Source organism: Schistocerca gregaria, chromosome 9, assembly GCF_023897955.1.
Source record: "Schistocerca gregaria isolate iqSchGreg1 chromosome 9, iqSchGreg1.2, whole genome shotgun sequence".
Lineage (NCBI taxonomy): Eukaryota > Metazoa > Arthropoda > Insecta > Orthoptera > Acrididae > Schistocerca > Schistocerca gregaria.
The window spans coordinates 25,822,578-25,849,719 of record NC_064928.1 but is presented as its reverse complement, the minus strand read 5'-3'; the positions used below and the strand labels follow the sequence as shown (position 1 = coordinate 25,849,719).

The 27,142-nt window shown below is 44.9% G+C and overlaps 1 protein-coding gene across 1 annotated transcript in view; it reads right to left on the bottom strand.

The window, feature by feature from the left end:
* The window catches only part of LOC126292032 (nascent polypeptide-associated complex subunit alpha, muscle-specific form-like), a 397,943-nt gene that overhangs the window by 206,887 nt on the left and 163,914 nt on the right, over positions 1–27,142 (bottom strand). Inside the window, exon 6 of the mRNA XM_049985825.1 lies at positions 16,831–17,228. Coding sequence (XP_049841782.1) covers positions 16,831–17,228 — 398 coding nt within the window. The remainder of the gene's footprint in view (positions 1–16,830; positions 17,229–27,142) is intronic.

The following is a 27,142-nucleotide window of genomic DNA, read 5'->3' as shown; positions in this document are numbered from 1 at the left end:
ATAGTATATATTTTATATGAAACTAATAATAAAATATCAGAACCTAAAAAAACCGCGAATGTTAGGAGAAGAAGTTGGTTGTGTCAAGACGCGAACCACGGCACAAACAAAATAAATAATTCAGTGCAGGAGAGTGCTGTACTTATTACGTTAAACCAAGTTCACGCGTTTGATTTCTAATCATAGTATCTTACCCCTTGCTGAAAACCTTAATCGTAGATATGTTACTAACTGAAATTTAATTATAACGAATTGTACTAAGAAAAATACGTTTTGTGTGGATCTTCAGTGTGTCGCTGCCTTCAAATAGCCTACTCTCATAATACGCAAGTTACAACAATTCTTTTGCCACGAATATGATGTTTCCCATTATTTTATTGGGACGCATCACACAGTTAGCAACGGGTTCTGCAGTGATTCCCAATTTTCTGGTGCTCAGAAACGGGATACATACGTACTGAAGGGAGACGGCGTCCCTGTGACGTAGGTGGCGTTGTGCCATGTCATTGGTCAACGCTCAGACGCACGCTCCGAATATCCGACACGCCACATACTGCTGTGCACGTCCGGAAAGACTCCCGAGCGTGCTGTTCCCCGCTATGACGTCAGAAACTCGGCACGCTCAACGTTGGGATGCACGGTCCGTGTGCCGACGGCTTAACGAGACCGGGCTCCCGCACCACGTCCACTCGGCTAGGCCGGCGGCAGGATGCCCAGTGCTGCCAGTTTGTAAAGGAGTGCCATTTCGCATTCATCCACGGCGTTCCCACCCTCTTGCTTGGCCGCTAGCGGAGCAAGGCCGTCCGCCAGAATGGCGGCCCATAAACCACGGCCCACGGCCAGTTTCGGTAATAAAGGAATCGGCGAACTCGCTTGCTGCTTGAGGAAAGTTCTAAAACTGCTCCTAATGCAACGCTCACCTACAGCGTCCAAAAATCTGTCTCTATAGCCCAGTTTAATTCTACTACTGCTACTCCAGTCATGCCAGTTCTGTGAGATCAACAAGTGGTTCACCCAAACCCTAACAGTCCATAAGATTAATACAATCAGGGAAAATTTAGCTACACCAAAGGCGAATGAAATTGTATGATAATCACGGAAACAAAATGAAAGGTGAGGTGGCTGTCGGGTGTGACCACGGCAGCGGCCTGCCTGGAAGGCAGCCTCCCCTCCACGGATTCCCGAAATGCCATTGTTGGCCGGGGGAGTTCGGCCTCCGCATTGGAAGTCCTTTTTAGGTGACGCCACAGCGGCTATCTGCGAGTCAATGATAATGAAAATGATGATGAAGGACACACAACACCCAGTCCCCTGCTGGGAATCGAACACGAACCCCCTGCGTGGGAGGCAGTAACGCTACCGCTACGGTAAGGAGGCGACAGTTCCCAAAGCATCTACATAACACTCACATGTTGTTAAAAACCTGCCAGTAACAAATCTAGCTGTTTGTCTCTGAATTGCTTCGATGTCCTCCTTCAATTCGGCCTGGTACGGACCCCAAACACTCGAGCAGTACTAGAGAACAGGCCGCACCTTTACAGGTGAACCACTCTTTCCTAAAACTCTCCCACTAAACCAAAGTCGACCATTTGCCTTCGCTACCACAGTTCTCACATACTCGTTCCACCTTAAATGGCTTTGCAACGTTACGCCCAGATATTTAAGCGGCTTGACTGTGTCACGCAGGAAATTGGAAATTCTGTATCCGAACATATCAGGTGTTATCTTCCTACTCATCCTCAATAACTTACACTTTTCGACATTTAGGGCTACCTGGTATTCATCACACCAACTGGAAATTTTGTCTAAGTCGCCTTGTATCGGTGGGCCGCGGTGGCCGAGCGGTTCTAGCCGCTTCAGTCAGGAACCGCGCGACCGCTACGGTAGCAGGTTCGAATCCTGCCTCGGGCATGGATGTGTGTGATGTCCTTAGGTTAGTTAGGTTTAAGGAGTTTGAACTATTTGAAGAGACTCACACAGGGTTACGTCTCATAGACTTTTAGTACGGACAAGCCCTCTATAATCTTTAATTATAATAACAGGTCTTCTTTTTATATTTTGGGAAATCGTGCTACAACATGTTTTGTTTTAGTCTTCATTCACTCTCAGATCGCTTACTAACTGACGAAACACATTACAGTAAAGTCCTGGCAAAAGATAACGCTTTATAAGATAGCTAATGTAAAGTTGCAGCCTTTGCAATATCTTTAGATGACCAGATAGTACACGGTCGTTTCATAACCACTTCCCGTTGACAGAAAAAGACTCCTGCATCACATTTTGAACATGTTTTAATTTCAGTAACACAGCGTTACATCGAAAGAAACGATCCTCTAAATCTGCATTCTTCTGCCTAAGATCTTTTATATCCGTTTCCATAATCTCTAATTATTGGCGTAAGTAAGTATTGTCGCTTTCAGAGCTGTATATGTTTTCACCGTTAAATGTACGTTTTCACCGTTAACGTTTTGTCTATTACTAAGTTCTCCATTAGTTAGCAATATATTTACCTGTAAAATATTTTCTTCTTCTTTACAGCAATTTCATTTTTGTTCCAGAATATTTCTCTCGTCGAGCAGGACGATCGCACATGTAAATTTGAAACAGCATCACTCTTCTACTTGCCTTTCGAACTGATATTTGACAGTTCACATTTCAAATCCCTTCCGTAATAGGAATCAGCAAAGAGTGTTGAGCAGACACGAGAATTTTCAACTAGACTCGAGCATTTTCCAACTGAAAATTTAATTTAAGAAATTAAATTACTTTCAAACTTCAGAAGACAGCTAACGGTCCACCTATCACAATAGCTGTCACTCCCATATACTTGCAGCGGCTCTGTCTTGTCACACTCCATCCCCCTACATTTCTTCCCTCTCCTGCGTCTCTACTGAGAGATCGTTCTTTCTCAACAGCTCCTGTTGCCAACAGTTTCAATCCTATCCCCTTTAACTACACCTTCTGTTTCTGGCAGTACGAGAAACCGTTTTAAAAATCTCTAAGCTAGTCAATATTATTATTATTATTATTATTATTATTATTATTATTATTATTATTAATGTCAGTTATTTTTGTATGTGTATGTGTATTTTGTATCTGTACGTGTGTGCACTGACAAGTATTATTCCTGGTCAGGTTAAATAAAAAAATAATAATGTAATAATAGCAGGAGGAAGAATGAGAGGATGACGGAGGTACCCCCGCCACACACCATACGGTGGATAGCTGAGTACTTATTGCGTGACTAACGAATGCGAGAAAACAACTGCTACTGATTAAAAAAGACGTTGTTGAATTACTTACAATGTCACGAAAAGATTTATATTGAGCTGCTCCCTTCAAATTTACCGTAACTGAAATTTTGGGCATTGCTGACACGAGTTGATACGGATGTAAACAGATGGCTCCGAACCTGCCAGAGATCTTACTGCAACCGCCGGCTATCGGGAAACTTACACTGGCTGCCAGGAACTATTAGCAACATCTTTGCATCGTCCAAAAAGTAAATAAAAAAGTAACTCTGTTGGGCCGAAGTAATGTTATAAACTAGGAGGCACAGAGGAAACGCTTTAACGTACGGAGCAGAATAATCGGACAAATAATAGCACCAGTTCCTTGAATAATAGTGTAGATCCAGAAAGATCATGTTAACAACTGACAGGACAATACGGAAATATATCTGCAAGAAAATATCGTAGCTTTTATTAACTGGAGTAATTTTCTTTTTTCCAGAAGAATTGTTCCCCTGACTGTCGTGAGTCAACATATGTAGTTTTTCTGATATTTCGGTAGCCAGTTTAAATTTCGTTTTGCAATTTTTAGACGAAGCCAACCCACAGAATACTGCTCATTTCGGATTTCATGGGATGCCCTGGGTCGGTGGAAGATATCGGTTTGTTTCTTGTCGCATACGAAATTATATTAAAGTGGAATAAATGTTCCCGTTGGACAAAAGGTTCTACATCGGAGTAGTACTGAAAAGTACCAGCTAAGACCTTTTATGCTTCTTTAAAATTTATCACCAGCTGATTCTCGCTCACATTTGATTACCTGAAAGTAGGAAAATATGGGCAGTAAAGGTAATGCTACATTTGAGGAACTGTTATGATGAAATAAACTGTACGCAGTGTTCCTTATGCCCCACGTAGACACCATAACTGGTAGAAATGTTTGAAATCATGCTATTTACTAAAATCGTTAAAATAGTTCAGTTCGATTTTCTACTCCTATCACATAAGCATAATAATTTGTGACCTTTCTTTAGTACCCATTACGCTGATTCCTTGCAAGTCACTGTTTAATTTCCTTAGGTTTGGAACTAGCCCAGTAACAAAACGTAACGTCGATCATAAGCTTTCTTGTGGGCACCTCTTCTAATTTCAACTAATTTTGTATATTCGCCATTAATAACTGTTTTCGTTGTCATTACTCTCACAATTTTCCCCAGAACTTGTGGAAGTATATGCGAAAAGCCCATTTCTAGCATTATTTTTAATAAATGTTTATTGAAGCCTCCTGACAGATTAAAACCTTTGCCTTTAGCGGGCGAGTGCTCCATCGACTGTCCCGAGTTCGAGTCTAGGTCCAGAACACCGGCCACAAGATTTATACCAGCGCTCACTCCGCTGCAGAATGTAAACTGATTCTGGAGACAGGTGAAATATTTTGGTGAAATCGATGAAGACAAAACCTGTTAAGGTGATAATAGAAAAACTGCGATAATGTTTCTATACTCGCTTAACCTTGTTACGATACTGCTTCCTGCTAAGCAGATTTGGTCCCTCCACATTAGCGCTTCAGTTCTGACAAGTGATTCGATTCCGTCGCTTGTAGTCTGTATTCACCAGTGACATTGCACACATATTATTCTTCTTCTTTCTGAAACGTTTATGCATCTGCAGGTCGTTCACGGAGCCTCTTCCGAGCTTCTGTTTTCTTCCACTGTCTATCCTTTATCGTCTCCTCCCACTGCAATCTTCATCGGTCCACACCATCCTTCACCTGGTCTCTCCATATTGTTCGTGGTCATCTAATTAGACTTCCTGCAGATTCTGTCCATTGTGGGACTCTTCTAGGACGTCTTTCTGATCCTATTCTTTTAATGTTGTCAAACCATTTAAGCCCACTGTTGTTGTTGTGGTCTTCAGTCCAGAGACTGGTTTGATGCAGCTCTCTACGCTACCCTATCCTGAGCAAGCTTCTTTATCTCGAAGTACGTATTGCAACCTACATCCTTCTGACTCTGCTTAATGTATTCATCTCTTGGTCTCCCTCTACGATTTTTACCTCAGCGCAGCCCTTCAATACTAAATTTGTGATCCTTGATGCCTCAGAACATGTCCTACCAACCGATCCCTTCTTATTGTTAAAGTTGTGCCACAAACTCCTCTTCTCCCCAATTATATTCGATACGTCCTCATTAGTTATGTAATCTACCCATCTAATTTTCAGCATTCTTCTGTAGCACCACATTTCGAAAGCTTCTATTCTCTTCTCATCTAAACTATTTATCGTCCATGTTTCACTTTCATACATGGCTACACTCCATAAAAATACTTTTAGAAATGACTTCCTGACACTTAAATCTATATTCGATGTTAACAAATTTCTCTTCTACAGAAACGCTTTCCTTTCCATTGCCAGTCTTCATTTTATACCCTCTCTACTTTGACCATCAGCAGTTATTTTGCTCCCTAAATAGCTAAACTGATCTACTACTATAAGTCTCTCATTTCCTAATCTAATTCCCTCAGCATCACCTGCTTTAATGCGACTACATTCCATTATCTTCATCTTATATCCTCCTTTCAAGACACTGTCCATTCCGTTCAACTGCTCTTCCAGGTCGTTTGCTGTCGCTGCCAGAATCACAAAGTCATCGGCAAACCACAAAGTCCATGGATTTTAATTCCTACTCCAAATTTTTCTTTTGTTTCATTAACTGCTTGCTCAATATACAGATTCAATAACATCGGGGAGAGGCTACAACCCTGTCTCACTCTCTTCCCAACAACTGCTTCCCTTTCATGCCCCTCGATACTTATAACTTCCATCTGGTTTCTGTGCAAATTGTAAATAGCCTTTCGTTCCCTGTATTTGATCCCTGCTACCTTCAGAATTTGAAAGAGAATATACCAGTCAACATTGTCGAAAGCATTCTCTCAGTCTACAAATGCTAGAAACGTAGGTTTGCCTTTCCTTAATCTACATTTTAAGATAAGTCGTTAACTCAGTATTCCCTCACATGTTCCAATATTTCTACGGAATCCAAACTGATCTTCCCCGATGTCGGCTTCTATCAGTTTTTCCATTCGAGTGTAAAGAATTCGTGTTAGTATTTTGCAGCCGTGAGTTGTTACACTGACAGTTCGATAATTTTCACATCTGTCAACACCTGCTTTCTTTGGGATAGGAATTATTATATTCTTCTTGAAGTCTGAAGGTACTTCGCCTATCTCATACATCTTGCTCGCCAGATGGTAGAGTTTTGTCAGGGCTGGCTCTCCCAAGGGTATCAGTAGTTCTAATGCAATGTTGTCTACTCCCTGGGCCTTGTTTCGACTTAGATCTTTCTTTGCTCTGTCAAATTCTTCACGCAGTATCGTATCTCCCATTTTATCTTCACCTACGTCTTCTTCCATTTCCATAATATTGCCCTCAAGTACATCACCCTAGTATAGACTCTCTATATACTCCTTCCACCTTTCTGTTTTCCCTTCTTTGCTTAGAAATGATTTTCCATCTGAGCTCTTGATATTCATATAAGTAGTGCTGTTTTCTCCAAAGGTCTCTTTAATTTTCCTGTAGGCGGTATGTATTTACCCCTAGTGATATATGCCTCTACATCCGTATATTAGTCCTCTATCCATCCCTGCTTGACCATTTAGCACTTCCTGTCAACGTTTGTATTCCTGTTTCCTTACTTCATTTACTGCATTTTTATATTTTCTCCTTTTATCAATTAAATTCAATATCTCTTCTGTGACCCATGGATTTTTACTTGCCCTCTTCTTTTACCTACTTGATCCTCTGCTGCCTTTACTATCTCATCTCTCAAAGCTCCCCATTCTTCTCCTACTGTATTCCTTTCCCCCGATCATGTCAATCGTTCCTTAATGCTCTCCCTGAAACTCTCTACACTCTCTGGTTCTTTCAATTTATCCAGGTCCCATCTCCTTAAATTCCTACCTTTATGCAGTTCCTTTAGTTTTAATCTACAGTTCATAACCAACAGATAGTGGTCAAAGTCCACATCTGCCCCTGGAAATGTCTTACAATTTAAAACCTGGTTCCTAAATCTCTCTTACCATTAAATAATCTATCTGAAACCTTTCAGTATCTCCAGGCCTCTTCCGCGTATACAATCGTCTTTCATGATTCATAAACCAGGTGGCACCCTCTTTCATTCCTTACCCCCATTCCATATTCACCTACTACTTTTCCTTCTCTTCTTTTTTCTACTGTCAAATTGCAGTTCCCTATGACTATTAAATTTTCGTCTTCCTTCACTATCTGAATAATTTCTTTTATCTCATCATACATTTCTTCAATCTCTTCGTCATCTGCAGAGCTAGTTGGCATATAAACTTGTACTAGTGTAGTAGGTGTGGACTTCGTATCTATCTTGGCCACAATAATGCGTTCACTATGCTGTTTGTAGTAGCTTACCCGCACTCCTATTTTTTATTCATTATTAAACCTACTCCTGCACTACCCCTATTTGAGTTTGTATTTATAACCCTGTATTCACCTGGCCAAAAGTCTTGTTCCTCCTGCCACCGATCTTCACTAATTCCCACTATATCTAACTCTAACCTATCCATTTCCCTTTTTAAATTTTCTAACCTACCTGCCCGATTAAGGGATCTAACATTCTACGCTGCGATCCGTAGAACGCCAGTTTTCTTTCTCCTAATAACGACGTCCTCCTGAGTATTCCCCGCCCGGAGATCCGAATGGGGGACTATTTTACCTCCGGAATACTTTATCCAAGAGAACGCCATCATCATTTAACCATACAGTAAAGCTGCATGCCCTCGGGAAAAATGACTAGTTTCCCCTTGCTTTCAGCCGTTCGCAGTACCAGCACAGCAAGGCCGTTTTGGTTAGTGTTACAAGGCCAGATCAATCATCCAGACTGTTGCCCCTGCAACTACTGAAAAGGCTGCTGCCCCTCTTCAGGAACCACACGTTTGTCTGGCCTCTCAACAGATTCCCCTCCGTTGTGGTTGCACCAATGGCACGGCTATATGTATTGCTGCAGCATGGAAGCCCCCCCACCAACGGCAAGGTCCACTCTGAACAGTTTCTTTTAGGGGTTGATCTGGAGGATGTTTCGTATTATTTCATTCATTATTCTGTCCCTTATCGCCTTACCGAGGGTACCTCGTGGAAAATGCATCTCTGTTGTTTGTATCCTGCTGAGATCTTTGTTTGTCCAAGTAGTATATATATATATATATATATATATATATATATATATATATATATATATATATATATATATACTATGACTTGTATATCGCATTGGCGAGTATTTTCCAATTTCTTATTATGTTCGATACACAATAATAAAGTTTCCAATTATTTTCTACTCTCTACAAAATTTCGTCCTTAGTGTTACCTTTCTTGGTTACTTTATTTCCTAGATACTTGAAAGCCTCTACATCTTCACTAATCTTTCCAGTGCAAGTTAAATCCTTAATTTCTTCATTTTTCCTGCTGATTTTCATTGCTTCGCTTTTTGATAAGTTTATTTCCATGTCATCTTCTTCAGTTACCGTGTGCCAGGCGTCTAGTTTTTCTTTCAATTTCAGCTTATTTTCCTCCCAAATCATCACAACATCTGCATATTCTGTGATTTTCAGGTCATCTACTGTAGACCCTGGGCGAACGTTTCTCAGGACTTTGCCTATTAGTATATTAAAGCTCTGGCGAGAGCGCACTTCCCTGCCGAACCAGTCTGTCCGTTATAAACTACTTTTTATGACGTCTGTTATAACACAGTTGAAGCATTCTTTGTACATGTTTCTGAAGTGTCCTGGCTTAGGGCACTTTCACAGTAAGTCAGTTGATTACACTCAAAAATCAGTTATTGACACAATCAGTGTATGTTCACAAATACAAATTCTGCGATCCGTTAGTTGTTCAAACAAATAAGAAAAGTCCTTCTTGAAAGTAAAGGAATGAATATATTTTTATTTTTAGTTTACACGTCTAGTTCAGTAAGACCAAATTGTGGATGAAATGCCCAAGGTCATGGGAAGTGTCAGTACATGAAATTTCAACCTAAAAGTAATAATAGATAAAATAAAATGTTCATGAATCCAGAAAAGACAAGCCATAAGTTTATGTAAATGCAGTCAACAATATAACACAGGAATCAGCTTAATTTTCCAAGGAACACCTCGACAGAATAGAAGGAGGGACCCACGAGGAAAGTCTTCAGCTTCTATTTGAAAGCGCATGTATTTCTGCAAAGATTTTTGAATTCTTGTGGTAGTTTATTGAAAATGGATGCTGCATTATATTGCACACCTTTCTGCATAAGAGTCAAGGAAGTGCGATCCAAATGCAGATTGGGTTTCTGCCTAGTATTAACAGATTGAAAGCTGCTAATTATTGTAAATAAGCTGATATTGTTAATAGGAAACGACAGTAAGGAATATACACATATTGAGAGGCCACCGTCGGAATACGCAGGCTTGTGAACAGGTGTCGACAAGAGGATCACCAACTCACGCCACTCACTGCCCGAACCGCCCGTTTCTGAGCCGAAAACATCCTTTAAGAATGGGAAGAGTTACCCCAAAATATAATTCCGTACGGCATAAGATAATCAAAATAAACAAAATGGACTACTTTCCGTGTCGACCTATCACTTACTTCAGATACCGTTCGAATAGCAAAAATGGCAGCATTAGGTCTTTGTACAAGACCCTGAACATGGAACATGGGCTTTCCACGACGGTTTACTATCTATCTGAACATCAAGAATTTTCAATGATTCAGTTTCACTAATCGTATGCCCATTCTGTGAAATTAAAACTTCGGGGGAAATTCCTTGACAAGTTAAATTTCTCGGAACAAAAACCGCCGTTTGAGTCTCGTACGGATTCCCGTGGGGGGGGGGGGGGGGGGGGGGGGCATGGTGATAGACATCCCTGGGGTTGTGAAGTAGCTGAATGGGTTGGAAATAAATAAATCGCCAGGTCCTGATGGGATTCCAATTCGGATTTACAGAGAGTACTGTACTGCATTGGCTCCTTACTTAGTTTGCATTTATCGCGAATCTCTTGCCCAACGTAAAGTCCCGAGCGACTGGAAAAAAGCGCAGGTGACGCCTGTATATAAGAAGGGTAGAAGTACGGATCCTCAAAATTACAGAACAATATCGTTAACATCGGTTTGTTGCAGGATTCTCGAACATATTCTCAGTTCGAATGTAATGAATTTCCTTGAGACAGAGAACTTGCTGTCCATGCATCAGCACGGCTTTAGAAAGCCTCGCTCCTGCGAAACGCAACTCGCCCTTTTTTCACATCATATCTTGCGAACCATGTATGAAGGGTATCAGACGGATGCCATATGCCGAGCATATGGGATTGGTTCCCAAATATGTGAGTGGCTCGAAGACTACTTAAGTAATAGAACCCAGTACGTTGTCCTCGATTGTGATTGTACATCGGAAGTGAGGGTATCATCTAGAGTGCCCCAGGGAAGTGTGGTAGGTCCGCTGTTGTTTTCTATCTACATAAATGATCTTCTGGATAGGGTGGTTCGCAATGTGCGGCTGTTTGCTGATGACGCTGTGGTGTACGAGAAGGTGCCGTCGTTGAGTGACTGTAGGAGGATACAAGATGACTTGCACAGGATTTGTAATTGGTGTAAAGAATGGCAGCTAACTCTAAATATAGGACAATGTAAATTAATGCAGACGAATAGGAAAAAGAATCCTGTAATGTTTGAATACTCCTTTAGTAGTGTGGCGCTTGACACAGTCACGTCGAATAAATATTTGGGTGTAACACTGCAGAGCGATATGAAGTGGGACAAGCATGTAATGGCAGTTGTGGGCAACGTGGATAGTCGTCTTCGGTTCATTGGTAGAATTTTCGGAAGATGTGGTTCAACTGTAAAGGAGACCGCTTATAAAACACTAAGCGAGCGTTTGGGATCCCTATCAGGTCGGATTGAGGGAGGACATAGAAGCAATTGAGAGGCGGGCTGCTAGATTTGTTAATGGTAGTTTTTATGATCACGCGAGTGTTACGGAAGTGCTTCAGGAACTCGAATGGGAGTCTCTGCAGGAAAGGAGGCATTCTTTTCGTGAATCGCTACTGAAGAAATTTAGAGACGCAGCATTTGAGGCTGACTGCAGTACAGTTTTAATGCCACCAACTTATATTTCGCGGAAAGACCACAAAGATAAGATAAGAGAGATTAGGGGTCGTTCAGAGGCATATGGGCAGTCATTTTTCCCTCGTTCTGTTTGGGAGTAGAAGAGGGAAAGAAGATGCTAGTTATGCTACGAGGTACCCACCGCCACGCACCGTGTTGTGGATTGCGGAGTATGTATGTAGACGTAGATGTAGATGAAGTAAATCTCTGCGTGAGACTATCTTCTGAAAAGTTCTCTTGCAAACGAAGCAGACTGTCTTGTTAGACATCAGTAGTACGCAGAAAATTAAAGTCCCATCTCACGGACAACACATGGACTTCCAGCCTCCAGCTGGAGTAGATGCGCGGTGGTGCTGGGTGGCAAGGGCGACGTCGGGTCCGGGTGGCGAACTTCTGCTTCTACTAGGAGGGAAGGAACTGCCTGCTGCTCGCCGGGCGAGGGCTGGTGACTAGCAGATAGCTGTCGGTCTAGCAGTGTGGGCTCGAACTGATGTGGCGCCCCTGCTTTCTGCAGGTCAGCCGAGGTTCGGTTGACTTCTGTCGGTGCGCCTGCCGGCTGGAGCGATGACCCGCATAGCGATTCTATGTTGCGGGTAGCCGCGCTGCAGGCGCCCCAGGAAAGACGCCATTTCTGATTCCACGAGGGCTATCCGGAAAGTAAGGAACGATAGTTCGCGAAATGTAAACCACAGTGAAAATCAAAACTGTTTTATTTGCAACAGTTAGCTACAAAACTTCCAGCTATTTATCTCCATAGTCGCCGATCCGACTTAGACTTTTAACGTAGCGTTGTACCAACTTTCCAATACCCTCGTTATAGAAGGCAGCCGCCAGTACTTTCCGCCAATTCTCTACACTGGCCTACAGCTCATTGTTTGTACCGAAATGTTGTTTTCATAGCCAGCGGTTCATGTGAGCAGACATGAACCTCATAGGGAGACAATTACGGGCTGCATTGTGGGTAACGAAACATTTCCAATTGAAAACGATGCAGGATCATCTTTAATGCCCCTGCAGAATGCTGCTAAAGAAGAAAACGCACGACAGTTATGTAATGTTGGCTGCATAGCTTCAGGCGAAATTTCTCACCAGGCCCTCGTACTTGGCGGGAGACACTATCGTTCTAGGTATCTTTATGTGCTCCCTGTGCGCTTAGAACTAAAAGGAACGATGTAAAGCGATCAACCGGCATACTAGAGACACTTCGCAACACATCTGTGAATAAATTCATCCGATTTTCACTGTGGTTTACATTTTGCGGCCGATCGCTCCTTACTTTCCCAATAACCCTCGTGAGCTCCATTCCTTGTGAAAGTTCCAATCCGTCCAGACGTTGCCATGTCTCTTCCTTTCGAAAAATTTTGTAGACCTTCTTTATATTTCTGAATACCACTACGATGTCTTTCTCCAATTACCATTTCTTTTCTACAACCTGTCTGGCAGTAAATACGGCATCTATAGGCGATCTTCTAGCTCCAAATGCTTGTTGTTCCTCCCTTAGGTGTAGTACTGTCTTATACCTGATTTTCTGCAAAACTATCATTTTGTGAAACTTCATGCAATGGCACAGTAGTACTATCCCTCTAATTCTCACAGAGCGCCTTGTTACCGTTCTTAAAGATTGGTACAATAACTGCCTTTTGTTATATTCCTGGCTCTGACCACCAGTATTTTATTTTCCTAGAAGCTCACCTTAAGCAGCTTCATACACGTGAAGTAGCATATGGTACAAAAGTGGAGTGAGGTACAAGCGACACATAGTACAGTATGTACCACTCCCGTGGGTGAGTCAGCCAATTGTACTGAACTTGCTTCTCATTGGTCGGCATATTCGGGTGCTGGCGCCAAAACGCGTAATATCTCTTATTAATTATTTACATACTTTTCATTGTATTTAACCCAGTTTTCAGTATGAAAATCTCTCTTTTTTTAACTAAATTTCACTACTTTCGAGAAACATAAGGGTAACGATATTGCAACCGAAGTGCTTCGGACACCTTCGGGTCGCCTAGGAGACGAAGTACTTCAGCTGCGCTAGTCAGACTGTTTTGTTATACCCTTTATAGTAAATTGTCAGAAAAGTTACTCCACAATTAAGTAAGCTATATCGAATGTTGTAAAGGACAGTACAAAATGTGTGATTATTTAAAACGTAACAAAAGAGGATACCGTAATGTGAAGCGTCGCCTACCATCACTGCCAGCACTGCAGATCTTGTCCTCTGTAGATACGGAGACTAACATCAGCAGGTGGCATCCCACACATGCACAATCGCAGTTTCACGTTGCCAGCACAGCAGCCTCCGCCAAAGAAGATCCCACGACGGACGAGCTGTCTTCTGCGCTGGGGACACAACATTAGAGGCCTACAGGTAGGTGGAAAGAACGGTTAGGGACTCTTATTCAATCTCTCCAGATCTCTCCAGCTTCCAGATCTGACAAGCATAATCTATACTTTGTCCAATCATCAGGAATCTTTCCATATGTCCATACTATCCCCACTGTTCTATACAGTTACTGAACTCCGATAGGTTCAGCGGATTTCATCATTTCCACTGTGATGTCATTTACTCCAGCAGCCTTGCCATGTTTCGTTTCTAATACAGCTTTCTCTACGTACAACATCTGCATATCTGCTTCTCCTTCCTCTGTGATTGTGATATTTCTTTCGTCTCTGTTTCATCACGTTTTGTTTCATCTTGTTCTTCATATAATTTTTGGCCGTATTTGAAGCGGGGTCCGCCTGTCCTGGGCCACCAGCTCTTTGGCACGACTGCCGATTACCCGGCTGTACTACATCTTTGCCCCTGTTGTGAGCTGGCGCCCTGCGAGCGGTCGTCGGACTGGCTGCGAGGCGCTGGGACGTGCTTGAGGTGCCGAACGTGCGGGCTCGCCAGTCACAGTACACTGAGCTCCCTCCAGCACTACTTTAGACATTTGTCACAAAACGATGGGTAATGGACTCAACTAATTTATGAAGTAGTGCTGGAGGGAACTGACCCCGTGAATCCTGCAGGGCTCTCCAAAAATCCGTAAGAGTACGCAGGAGACATCTTCTGAACAACACGTTGCAAGGCATCCCAGATATTCTCAATACAATTCATGTGTGGCGAGTTTGGTGGCCAGCGGAAGTGTTTAAACTCAGAAGGGTGTTCCTGGAGCCACTCTGAGCAATTCTGGACGTGTGGGGTGTCGCCTTGTCCTGCTGGAATTGCCCAAGCCTGTCGGAATGCAGAATGGACATGGATGGATGCAGGTGATCAGACAGGATGCTTACGTACGTTTCACCTGTCAGAGTCGTATCCAGACGTATCAGAGTTCTTATGTTACTCTAACTGCACACGCCCCACACCATTACAGAGTCTCCACCAGCTTCAACAGTCCCCTGCTCACATGCAGGGTCCATGGATCCAAAAGGTTGTCTCCATATCCGTACTCATCCATCCACTCGATAAAATTTGAAGGGAGACTCGTCCGACCAGGCAACATCTTTCCAGTCCTCAACAGTCCAATGTCGGTGTTGACGGGCCCAGGCGGGCGTGAAGCTTTGTGTCGCGCACTCATCAAGGGTACACGAGTGGGCCTTAGCCTCCGAAAGCCCATATCAGTGATGTTTTGTTGAATGGCTCGCTCGATGACACTTATTGATTGGCCAGCACTGAAATCTGCAGCAATGTGCGGAAGGATTGCACTTGTCACGTTGAACTATTCTCTTCAGTTTTCATTAGTCCCGTTCTAGCAGGATCTTTTTGCAACCGCAGTGATACCGGGAATTTGATATTTTACCGGATTCCTGATATTCTCGGTACATTCGTGAAATGGTCGTACGGGAAAATCCCCATTTCGTCCCTACCTCGAAGATGCTGTGTCCCATCGCTCGTTCGCCAAGTATAACGTCACGTACAAACTCACTTAAATCTTAATAACTTGCTATTTTAGGAGCAGTAACCGATCCAGCAACTGCGCCAGACACTTGTTGTCTTATAGAGTCGTTGCCGACCGCAGCGCCGTATTCTACCTGTTCACGTTGAGGCGTAGCGCCGTATACCGATCCTGCCTCGGAGGCGGTTAAGTGGGAGATGTGTCTCAGAGCTGGACAGTGGCAGATGGCGACGCGAGACTGGACGCGTACGTCGTTTATGTATCAGCCGACAGAGGGCAATACTGGATAGGGGGACTGTGATTTTAGTTTAGATTGTGCCCACTATAGTGCACTAAACTAATTGAATGTTTTTCATAAACTGTTCTAGTATTTTCATAAAGTGTTATTATGTCTTTTGTGTATGTAAAATGTTATAAATGTGTTTTAGCAGTATGAATGATGCGTGAGTGTGGTTTAAGGTTAATATGAAGATAATTGATTAACGAGTTATGTAGTGGGATTTAGTGTGGGAACGTTTCGAAAAAGTATGGATATGGACAAAGGGGATTTTTGTAGAATAGATTTGTAAAGTAAATTTATGGTAAAGGGAAAGTTAATTCTGGTATAAATAACAATTGTAAATAACTTTATGCATAAGCAAAACTTCAGCATATAAGATAACTACGCCGGTAAAAAGTGCAGTCGTTAGGTTTACTATTTTGCAATTGGTTATTGGTGAAAAGCGCGGATTGACGTGGGAGAGTGTTGCTTTGCGATTGGCTATTGAGTAAACAGACCAATGGAAGAGCAGTATTCTTCGCGCGCCTTTCTCTGCTGGTGGGGAGGACAGAGAATTCCTCCTCTCTAGGAGTCGAAGCCTAGCCATGAAACAGATCGGACGTGTTCAGTGTAGTTCCGATGGAAATGTTAAGTTGCGGGATCTAGCAGTGTTTCATACATCAAAAGTGTTGGGAAGTGATGGCATAATTATTCCAATGTGTGTGTGGAAATTTCGGAATTTTTAAGTGAATTTTGTGACGAGAAAACACGTATATTCCGCGTGGCGTATTGAGCAGGTCGGTGGCTAAGAACTGTGACTGCATTAGGTACCGACTGACTAAATATTTGGCGAGCTTTCTCAATCAAAAACAATCCTTATTTTTGTCGGTATTACGTTTTCGGGAAATGCAACACCATAATCTTGCTAACGTGAGTGAAAGTGATTGTGAGTGACTGTGTTAAGAGTAGCACGCGCTTGGCAGTGATACTTGTTCACCTAAGTTTCAGAATATGTTAACAGAGGACATTTCCAAAATTTCATTTCGTGTTTCTCCCGAAACGTAGATTAGTGACTTTACCTGCAGCCTGGTTCACGTCGAAGTACAGTAGGTTTCGCTCGGATTCCCTACTGATGATCTGCTGAGACAATGTTCACAGGTAGGTGCAGGTTCCGTCTAAAAGGGACGGAAGGAACCGCGCCGCCGCAACGTATCTCTGTACTTGAATAGGTATGCCTATACCAGTTTCTCTGTCGCTTCAGTGTACTTTTAAACGTGCTACCGAGCTGACCTGGTCGTGGGCGGCAGCGCCTTCCCGCGCCGCGGCGGCGACGCCTGGACGCGCTTAGAGGGCCGCAGCGGGGGCGGCGGCGGGGGCGGCGTCTCGGAGGAAGTGTCGGTGGCGACGCTGCGGCAGCTGACCACCGGCGCCGCCTCCATCGCGCCACGCACGGCCTCCAGCTGCCGCCTGGCGTCTTCCAGACGCCGAGCCGCGCCCTCCGCCTCGGGGGGCGGCGTCGGAGGCGCCGGGGGCGGGAGCGGCGCCCGCGGGGGCGAGAGGGCGCGCACCGCCTCCAGGTCGGCCAGCTGCCGCCGCTGCGCCTGCAGCGCCACCTCGGCCTGCTCCAGGGCCGCTGCCGACAGGCAGCGCGGGGGCGGCGGGGGCGGGGGCGGGGGCGGCGCCGTCTCCTGCGGCACGCCCACACAGCCGGCGGTCACTCCAGTGCGCTCGACACTCGCTACCAAAGAGGATGTCAAACCAAATACCTTTCAACTTTATTTTATTTGGTAACCAGTTTCAGCATTTTACTCTGTCATCTTCAGGCCCGTGACCGATGTGTTGGAAGAATTTACCTCGGTTGTGATCAAAACAGGGACCAGCAATACTGTTATTAGTAGATATTTGCTACAGTGATCGCTTCAACGCTGGCCCCTGTTTTGATCACAACCGAGGTAGATTCTTCCTACACGTCAGTCAGGAGCCTGAAGATGGCGTAGTGAAAGGCTGAAACTCGTTGCCAAATAAAATAAGTTTGAAAATTGACGGCTGAAAGGTGTTTGATTTGACATCCTCTATCCAACAGCCTAGTCCCGCAACCAGACATACAGAGACTTGCTACGAATAGCGTTAGTCGCAACGTAGGGCTCACGCCATACCATGCGATCTACTCTGATAGATAACATTCGTATAATAGGAGCAAAGGAAATTGCAAAGTTACAAGAAGCGATAAACAATATGGAAGATTAGCGTGTTGAAGACGGATTCGAAATAAATGTGACGAAAGCAGAAATGATGATACTCCGAAATGGAGGAAGAACACCTGCATCAGCCGAGCTTTTCATATGGGAGGGAAAACTGAAAATCGTACTACAAATACGTGAGGGTCGCAATACAAACAACTGCAAAATGTTTCACAAAACATGTAACAGAGAAAGCAATGCGAGCAATAATAGCGATACACGAAATACATCAGATCGCTTAGCCTAGAGACATCAATGGCACTATTCAGAGCCAAAATCTTCCGAATACTGACGTACAGCACAGAAATTATCGGACCACGTCTTACAGAGGAAAACCTGGCGATACTAGAAATAGTGAAGCCGACATATGTAAACAAAGCACAGTGTCCAAAACAACATGCTAAAAACTTGTATACCTGCTATCCCGGGAACCTTTCCTCACTGAAGACCTACGGGGAAACCTGAAGCTACCCATCAGCAGCGCTTTGGAAAGTCTACTTAAAACAATGAAGGAAGAGAGGGAAGACGTACCTCCAGAATTTTACAGCACAGGCTCCATGACGGACCGAACATGGACGAAGGACAACTTCGAAATGAGTCACGTGACCATCACAATGGCAGCCCATTGTTTCCGACACGTTATTTGCAACGACACGTCGTATCATGAACTAAACTCAATGTGTGAGTGTAAACTGTGTCATCAAATATACACACGTTACCATATAGAACTCTGTAAAAAAAGGACACAGTCAATAAGTGACTGTGCAAAACTAAAAATTGTCGCAGAAGAAGCTGAGTAGCATAGTCACGGTGGTGTAGTGGTTACGATACTACACTGCCATTTTATGAAGTCGGCTGCTGTCGAAACCTCCTTCAGGAGTAGGGCTTGATACATGTCCGCAGCAGCACTCTTCATGAGATGTGCAACCTTATCTTCCTCCTCCGTTCTAGGATCCACTATTTTACACAGTTCCAAGACGTCTTGAATGTAGGATGTAGCCGTTTCTCCTGGATGTTGTGCCCTGCACATTAATTTATCTTCAGCCTTGCGCTTCTGTCGTTGTGTGTCGCGAAATACTTGCGCAGTCCCGCCTGGAATACTTCCCAGTTTGTGAACTTCTCCTCGTTATTCTCATACCATTCCTTGGCAGTGCCCTCCAAGTAGAAAACACGGTAGGCAAACGCACAGTGTCATAACATTGTTAAATTTGGCTATACTTTCACATACCTTGAGCCACTTGTTTGGATCCTGACCATCGTCACCAGAGAAACTGGAAGGGTGTCTCATGTCGTGGAACACAGTTGCTGTCATCGTAACGTCCTCTTCTGCTTCTGTCTCTGGTAGATTGCGATCTCTTGAATAGAGCTCGAACTCGGCTTCCTCGCCACGTAAACGGCGGCTCTGTCGTGGCCTGATGGGAGCCGCTGCGTCGTCGATAACGTGCGCTGTCATAAGTTCCAATTCCTAGCGCCTCCACCAGAACAATGTCACATAGAAGAAGGTGTAATTAGATGAATGACGAACACTAACTTCACTTAACGAAAGTTTATTGAGCACTTGCACATACAAGACAGCGGAACTAACCACCTCTGGCCTGAACACATAATGTATATATACAGTTACAGGACATTCCAGTACAATGATTCTTGACATTTGTGGATACTTCTAGAATGTACTCAAATCGAATATAGAAATTAAAATGTTACACTTCAGGTGAGTTTTGGACTTACAACCCTCCATACAACAGCCTACTATCATAACCACTACAGCACAGTGACTGTGCTACTCAGTTTCTTCTGTGTCAATATGTAACATATCTAGTTTCGTTTGTTATTATTATTGTGCTTTGCATTTATATGCCTATTTGGTTGCAATGAACTTATTATAAGAAGCTGACACGTGGTGCCACACTTCAAACTGCAGGGCCAACGGCCAGTCACATTTAAGTGACCAACGCCTATATTCGACGTCAACGTGCGAGACAGCAGGTGTTAGCACTAGCAGTAGACGGTATATAAAACGTGCCGGCGGACGCGGAAGTCACACCTTCTCCCCCTTACCCAGTGTGGCTTCCGACCCTCCTTCTCTGCTGAAGAAAAACTCCTAAACCTCGTTCACCTTCTGTCCCTACAGCTCAACTCCCATCGCTCCGCCATTTTTGTTTCCCTTGACCTCCAAAATGCCTATGAATGTGTATGACATCCCGGTCTTTTCTTTAAACTCCAAACCTACGCCCTGCCTATCAATTTTGTCCGTCTGGTCGCTTCCTTCCTCTCTCACCGCCCTTCCTATGTCACCCTCCACAACACCGACTCCCGTATCTTTTATCTCATGGCTGGCGTCCCCCTGAGCTCTGTCCTCTCCCCTCTCCGTTATCTCTTGTATATGGCTGATATGCTCGAGCCACCCCCACCAGTCCACCTTCTCCAGTATGCTGATGACACCGCCTTCCTGGCTCTCTCTCCTACCCTTCAACTGTCCCAACGTACCCTCCAAACCCACCTTAACCAGTTCACCACTTGGTGTAACCAGTGGTTCCTCCATCTCAACCCCTCCAAAACCCAGGCAATCATCATAGGCCGCACCACTCGCTCCTTTCGCCTCCATGATTTCTACCTCACCCTTTATGGACGTCCCATCAAGCTCACCCCCACCCTGAGATACCTTGGCCTCACCCTCAACTGACACCTCACCTGGACCCCTCATATCCAGACCATCCAGCAGAAAGTCCATTCCCACCTCCGCCTTTTGAAACACCTGTCTGGCTGGACATGGGGATTGTACCATCTACCATTCTCCACACCTACAAATCCCTTATCCGTCCTATCCTCTGTTATGCCAGCGTTGCCTGGATCTCCGCACCCACCCGCTTTTACAAGTCCCTCCAAATCCTTGAACATCATGCACTCCACCTTGCCTTCCATATCCACCTTCCTTCCGCCACCCAGCTCCTGTATGAACTGATCCTCTTCCCCCACCTCCTCCTGTTCCTCTAACATCTCCGCATCCTTTACATTTCCACAGGCTTGCTCCCTCACACCCCCTGGTTTCCTCCTACCTCTCCACCCCCCACCCACTGCCTGTAATGCTGTATCCCTCACTCTCTCCAACTCCACACCCACCCTCCTTCATCAGGGCAATTTCCAACGACTCCCGCTCCCAGATGACGAACTTCACTGTGACATCTACCCTTCCTTCCAACCATAACCTGGCCTTGTCCCCCCCCTCCCCAGGGCCATCTTTTTCCTCACCCCTTCTTCTCCCAGAGCGGATTTTCCTCCTTCTCCCCCTCCCCCCTGAAACCCTACACCCTATACTTGCCTCTTTCCTTCCCACATCCCTCCCTACCTGACCCTCTCCAGCGCGCCCACCACCCATCTCCCCCCTCTCTTCTCCTCCCTTCCTCCCTCCCTCCCTTCTTCCAGCCTCCCTCATCTCCTTGCGCCTGGCAGATCCTCCGTTTTGATCATCGTCAGTGTGCCACGTCAGTGTTGTGTTTAGTGCTGTTTCTCCCGTGCGTCAAGAGGTGTGATTTTAAATGTGTACTGCCTTGAGGTTCGCCGTCAGCGTTTGTTGTGTGCTACGCCATCCGTCGATACTTTTTATGCTCTAGTTATACTGTGCCTTGTGTTCTTTTAATTGTCGCAGTGTGTGGCTTTTTGTGTGCGCTACTTTTAAACAGTTTTTTATCTCCATTTTACAGTCACCCCTTTTTTAGTCTATTGCCTTCCATGATGTTCCCCTTTTTTATACCTATGTTCACCATATTCTCTCCTTTGTTATTTTTAAATGTCTTCTATTGTTTGTTCTATGTCTTTCGGCTGAATAGCAGCGCATATGCTGCTGCCAGCCCGCCCAGATGGGGAACTGAAATAAAATAAAGAAAAAAAAGCGGAAATCACTGTAGTCGTTGCCATAATGCGGTCATGGAGCGATTATCTGGCATTTAAAAGGGCACCATCATTCGCTTTCCGGCGAAGTGTAGAAGATCGTAGTAACGGATTGAAAGCCATCGAGAAAAACAAAAGAGATTTCTGGCGTTCTGCAAGGTAATATCATAGACGCTCTTCTGTTCCTTATCTATATAAACGGTTTAGGAGACAATCTGAGCAGCCTTCCTAGGTTCTTTGCATAAGATACTGTCTTTTATCGACCAGTAAAGTCATCAGAGGATCAAAAGTTGCAAAACGATTTAGAAAAAATACACTACTGGCCATTAAAATTCCTACACCACGAAGATGTGCTACAGACGCGAAATTTAACCGACAGGAAGAAGATGCTGTGATATACAAATCATTCAAATTATTAGCTTTTCAGAACACTCACACAAGGCTGCCGATGGTGGCGACACCTAAAACGTGCTGACATGAGCATCGTTTCCAACCGATTTCTCATACACAAACAGCAGTTGACCGGCGTTGCCTGTGGGAACGTTGTTTTGGTGCCTCGTGTAAGGAGGAGAAATGGGTACCAGCACGTTTCCGACTTTGATAAAGGTCGGATTGTAGCCCACCCGCGTTGGTCGAGATCCAATGACTGTTAGCAGAATCTGGAATCGGTGGGTTCAGGAGGGTAATACGGAACGCCGTGCTGGATCCCAACGGCCTCGCATCACTAGCAGTCGAGATGACAGGCATCTTATCCGCATGGCTGTAACGGATCGTGCAGCCACGTCTCGATCCCTGAGCCAACAGATGGGGACGTTTGCAAGACAACAACCATCTCCACGAACAGTTCCACGACGTTTGCAGCAGCATGGACTATCAGCTCGGAGACCGTGGTAGCGATTACCCATGACGCTCCATCACAGACAGGAGCGCCTGCGATGGTGTACTCAACGACGAAACTGGGTGCGCGAATGGCAAAACGTCATTTTTCTTATGAATCCAGGTTCTCTTTACAGCATCATGATGGTCGCATCCGTGTTTATCGACATCGCGGTGAACGCACATTGGAAGCGTGTATTCGTCATCGCTATACTGGCGTATCACCCGGCGTGATGGTATGGGGTGCCACTGGTTACACGTCTTGGTCACCTCTTATTCGCATTGACAGCATTTTGAACAGTGGACGTTACATTCCAGATGTGTTACGACCCGTGGCTGTACCCTTCATTCGATCCCTGCGAAACCCTACATTTCAGCAGGATAATGCACGACCGCATGTTGCAGGTCCTGTACGGGTCTTTCTGGATACAGAAAATGTTCAACTACTGCCCTGGCCACCACATTCTCTAGATCTCTCACCAACTGAAAACGTCTGGTCAATGGTGGTGGAGCAACTGGCTCGTCACAATACGCCAGTCAATACTCTTGATAAACTGTGGTATCGTGTTGAAGTTGCATGGTCAGCTGTACCTGCACATGCCATCCAAGCTCTGTTTGACTCAATGCCCATGCGTATCATGGCCCTTATTACGGCGAGAGGTGGTTGTTCTGGGTCCTGATTTCTCAGGATCTTTGCACCCAAATTGCGTGAACATGTCAGTTCTAGTATAATATATTTGGCCAATGAAGACCCATTTATCATCTGCATTTCTTCTTGGTGTAGCAATTTTAATGGCCAGTAGTGTAACTCACCCCAAAGGTGTTCCATTGGACAAAGGATCTATGGCTACGCCAGTCCATTTCAGGAACTTTATTGTCTAGAAATCATTGTCACACAGATACTGCTTTATAACACAGTGATTTGTTGTGCTGAAACAATCATCTTCTCTGAAATGTTCAGCTGTAGGCAGTACACAATACTGTAAAACGCATTCACATCCTTCCGCCTTTAGCGTTTTCTGACGCACAATAAGGGAAGCACGTCCTAACCATCAAAATACCCATATACCCTTACACTAGCTCCTCTGCGCCTCATTGCTGTCACTACAAATGATTGTAGGTAATGTTTCCAGACATCCGCCAAACCCAAAACCCTTCCATTGGATTCCCAAAGCGCATCATTCCAGATCTCTAGTTTCAGGCATCAACTGTCCAGTGATGTCGCTCCCTACATCACCTGAAGTGCTGATTATCATTGATTTCAGGAACTTATAGGTTACTGTTAGCTGGGCAGCTGATAGTACTTTGGAACTCAAGAGTGATAAATTTTGTAGATTTCATGTGATTTCTTACAGCCACACTCCGCAATTCCTTGTGATCCGGTCCGTGAGTGAATGGCAACTACCTGCTCTTTGTTTAGCTGTGATTGTTTCTTCCCGTTTCCATTATGCAATCACAACATCACGTGTCTGCTTGTTTTAAAATTTGAAATGTGCCATTGCACAAAATTCTAATACTTTACACATGGTAGCAGTTCAGCAACGGTGCACATAGGAACTTGATAGGATTGGGAAATAACAGCCAATCAGTTGCAGCATTAATGGTTTATTAATCTTCTACCATGGTTTAGACAAAACCAAATTTGTCTTCTTCAGGAGGAATATGCACCTACTGAACAAATTATTACAAAATAGTTACAAATGTCAACCGCAGAAGGAAACCAGATTTGATAAGCATTAATTTCGAAAAAAATTTAGAAGAGTATACTCACTTATAGAATCACATTTTGACATAAACTGACGTTGAAGCTGTATGGCTCCTGCCTAGTACCATGTGCATGTAGCCCCCAAACATCAACAGCTAAAATACGCCCCCAGCGGCACGCGGTTCTTTCGTCGGCTCGTGCGTGGTGCACACGGGAACATGAGCTATTGCAGACCATTCTTCCTTCCCAGGCTCCATTCCCTTCCCTGTCCTTTGTCCCCACCTTCCCATCTCTCAACATTCTTACTTATATCAATCTGGCTATCCACCTGGTTTTCTGTTTTTCTCGTGGCATTGTTCCTCATTGCTTCTCTTTTTCATCTTCCCTTTCTGGCTTTTTTTGTTCCCCTTTGGGGCTTGACCTCCACTTCTAAATCTTCTCACCATATTGTGAGTCATTTGTGGAAGAACTCCATCCCTAGCATCTACAGCGTGGATTCCTCTCCCCCCCCCCTCCCCTCCATCCCCTCTTCCTTTCCGCTGTAGCCTCTCTCTGTCCTGCTTCGTCACCAGCATATGTAGCCAGTCCATGTGGTGCTGCTGAGCTCCCTAAAAGGCCAGGAATCACACTTATGATACCTGAGCTTGCCTGACCATGTATGCCTAGGAGTGGCTGCTTGTCATCCTGGAGCATCAGAACTCCCAGCAACGGCTGTTGTGCCTTGGTGTGGCTGGGTGGCGCCCGAAGAGAGCATCTGATCACAGTGGGTGGTGGTGGAAAGACCAGCGAGGTAACTTGGCCATTGGGAGGCGGAAAGGGAACGGGGAAATCTACGAGAAGTGGACACTGTTACAGTGGTAGTGTGGTGATCAGTGAAGGGAAGGAATAAAAGGAGGAGAAGTGAGCGAAAGATCAATGGCAGAGAAAGTACCATATGTAGCACTCAAATAAGTAGGATAGCCATCATAAAGAAGGCACTGGTCAGGGTCCAAAATAAATTGATCAGTTAGGAGCCGGAACTAGAAGAAAAGGCACTGTCCCACAAAGGGTGGTGGACATTAAAATCCTCAAGGAGGAGGAAGGGGTGTGGGGGGGGGGGGGGTGTTGGTGAAGCTGGGCAGTGAGAGTGATATGTGTAAGTGACATGTCAGGAGGGAGAGATTGCAAACTGTGCATGCACAGTCCAAGTGGATCCAGACAGCAACTGCTTCCAATGTGATACGAACGTGGATCCAGGTACTAACAACATCCATATGCACCAACGTGCAAACGCCACCAGAACCTCTCAGAGATCCGAACTTGTTCCAACAGAAAGCACAGAAACCATACAGGGTCGGTGATTATACATCAGTACAATGAGATTCCTGGAGAGTGACAAAAGCTGTCGAATTAAAGGCAATAAGGGATTGAAAACTGGCAGGTGACGATAGTATCCATTATAATTCTAATGAATAAGCAGGGACTGGGCATCCAACTGGGAGGCGAATGGGCTGGAGCCCATTACACTGCCAGGTCTCTCTCTGTCACCAATGAGGATGGGCTGACATCCATAAATAAAAGGTCATACTAAGACTGTGAGGGGGGAGATGGCACTTTCAGGTTCACCAGAGGTGCCTTGTTCAAGGCTTATGTTTCTTCTTTTTCTCTTTCATAGGTCCAGGAGGGCAGTTCACAGTGGACACAAGGCTTCTGCAAGAACTGTAGAAGAGTGGATGAGCTTGGGGCTCAGAGACATGGTAACAAGCAGGCCTCCACACCTCCAGCTGGGGGGAGGGGGAGGGAGGGAGGAGCGGCACATGGGGGGTAAGACTTGGAAACTGCAGGGATAAGGAAGAGGGAGGAGGGGGAAGTGACGTACTAAAGGCAAAGGAAGAACTGATCAACACAGGGAGAAGTCGGTCATATTTCTGACAAGCCTCGGTGTAAGAGAAGATCATGTCAGTGTGTTAGGATTGCTTTCTCTCCTCTCTAGCTCCTACCATCCCTTCGCCACAGGTGTGAAATACACTCTGCCCTCTCCAAGTTTGTCAGTGGCAGTCTTTCATTCCAGGCCTTGCCCTTCCAGGTGGCCTTTGTACAGATCCATCAGTTCTCGTGGAACACCTCATGACCCATTTTACGACGGCAATAGCGTGAGCCTCCTATCCAGCCGCTTTCCTTCTCCAGAAACAGTGGGCTTAAGCTCCCACTTATGTTTTAGCTTCTGTCTGGCGGAACCTGACAATGAACCTTTCACTGAATGGGAGTTTCTTCTGGCACTCTCCTCTTCCCATGGTTCAGCCCCTGGCCCTGATTCTATCCATAACCAATTGCTTCTACACTTCAGTCCTCCACAATGACGATATCTCATCCAGGTGCTTAACAGTATTTGGCTCCAACTCATTTTCCCCTCTCAATGGAGAGATAGTATGGTGGTTATTGTCCTTAAGCCTAGCAAAGATCCATCATCCCTTGATAGTTACTGTCCCCCGCAGGTTACTAGAATGCATGGTAGCTTAGCAAGTGAGCTGGGTCCTTGTATCATGGAACCTTTTACCACCTTACCAGTGCAGCTTAAGGGAGGGATGGTGTCCAATTGATCACTTGCTTCGATTGGAAACCACAACTGGGCAGCCCTCTTCTCAGTGCTGCTATTTTGCCACTATTTGCCTTGATTTTTGTAAGACCCACGAAAAATGGTTCAAATGGCGCTGAGCACTATGTGACTTGAATTCTAAGGTCATCAGTCACCTAGAACTAATTAAACCTAACTAACCTAAGGACATCACACACATCCATGCCCGAGACAGGATTCGAACGTACGACCGTAGCGGGCGCTCGGTTCCAGACTGTAGCGCCTAGAACCACACAGCCACTCCGGCCGGCCCCACGACGCAATCTGGCGCCATCA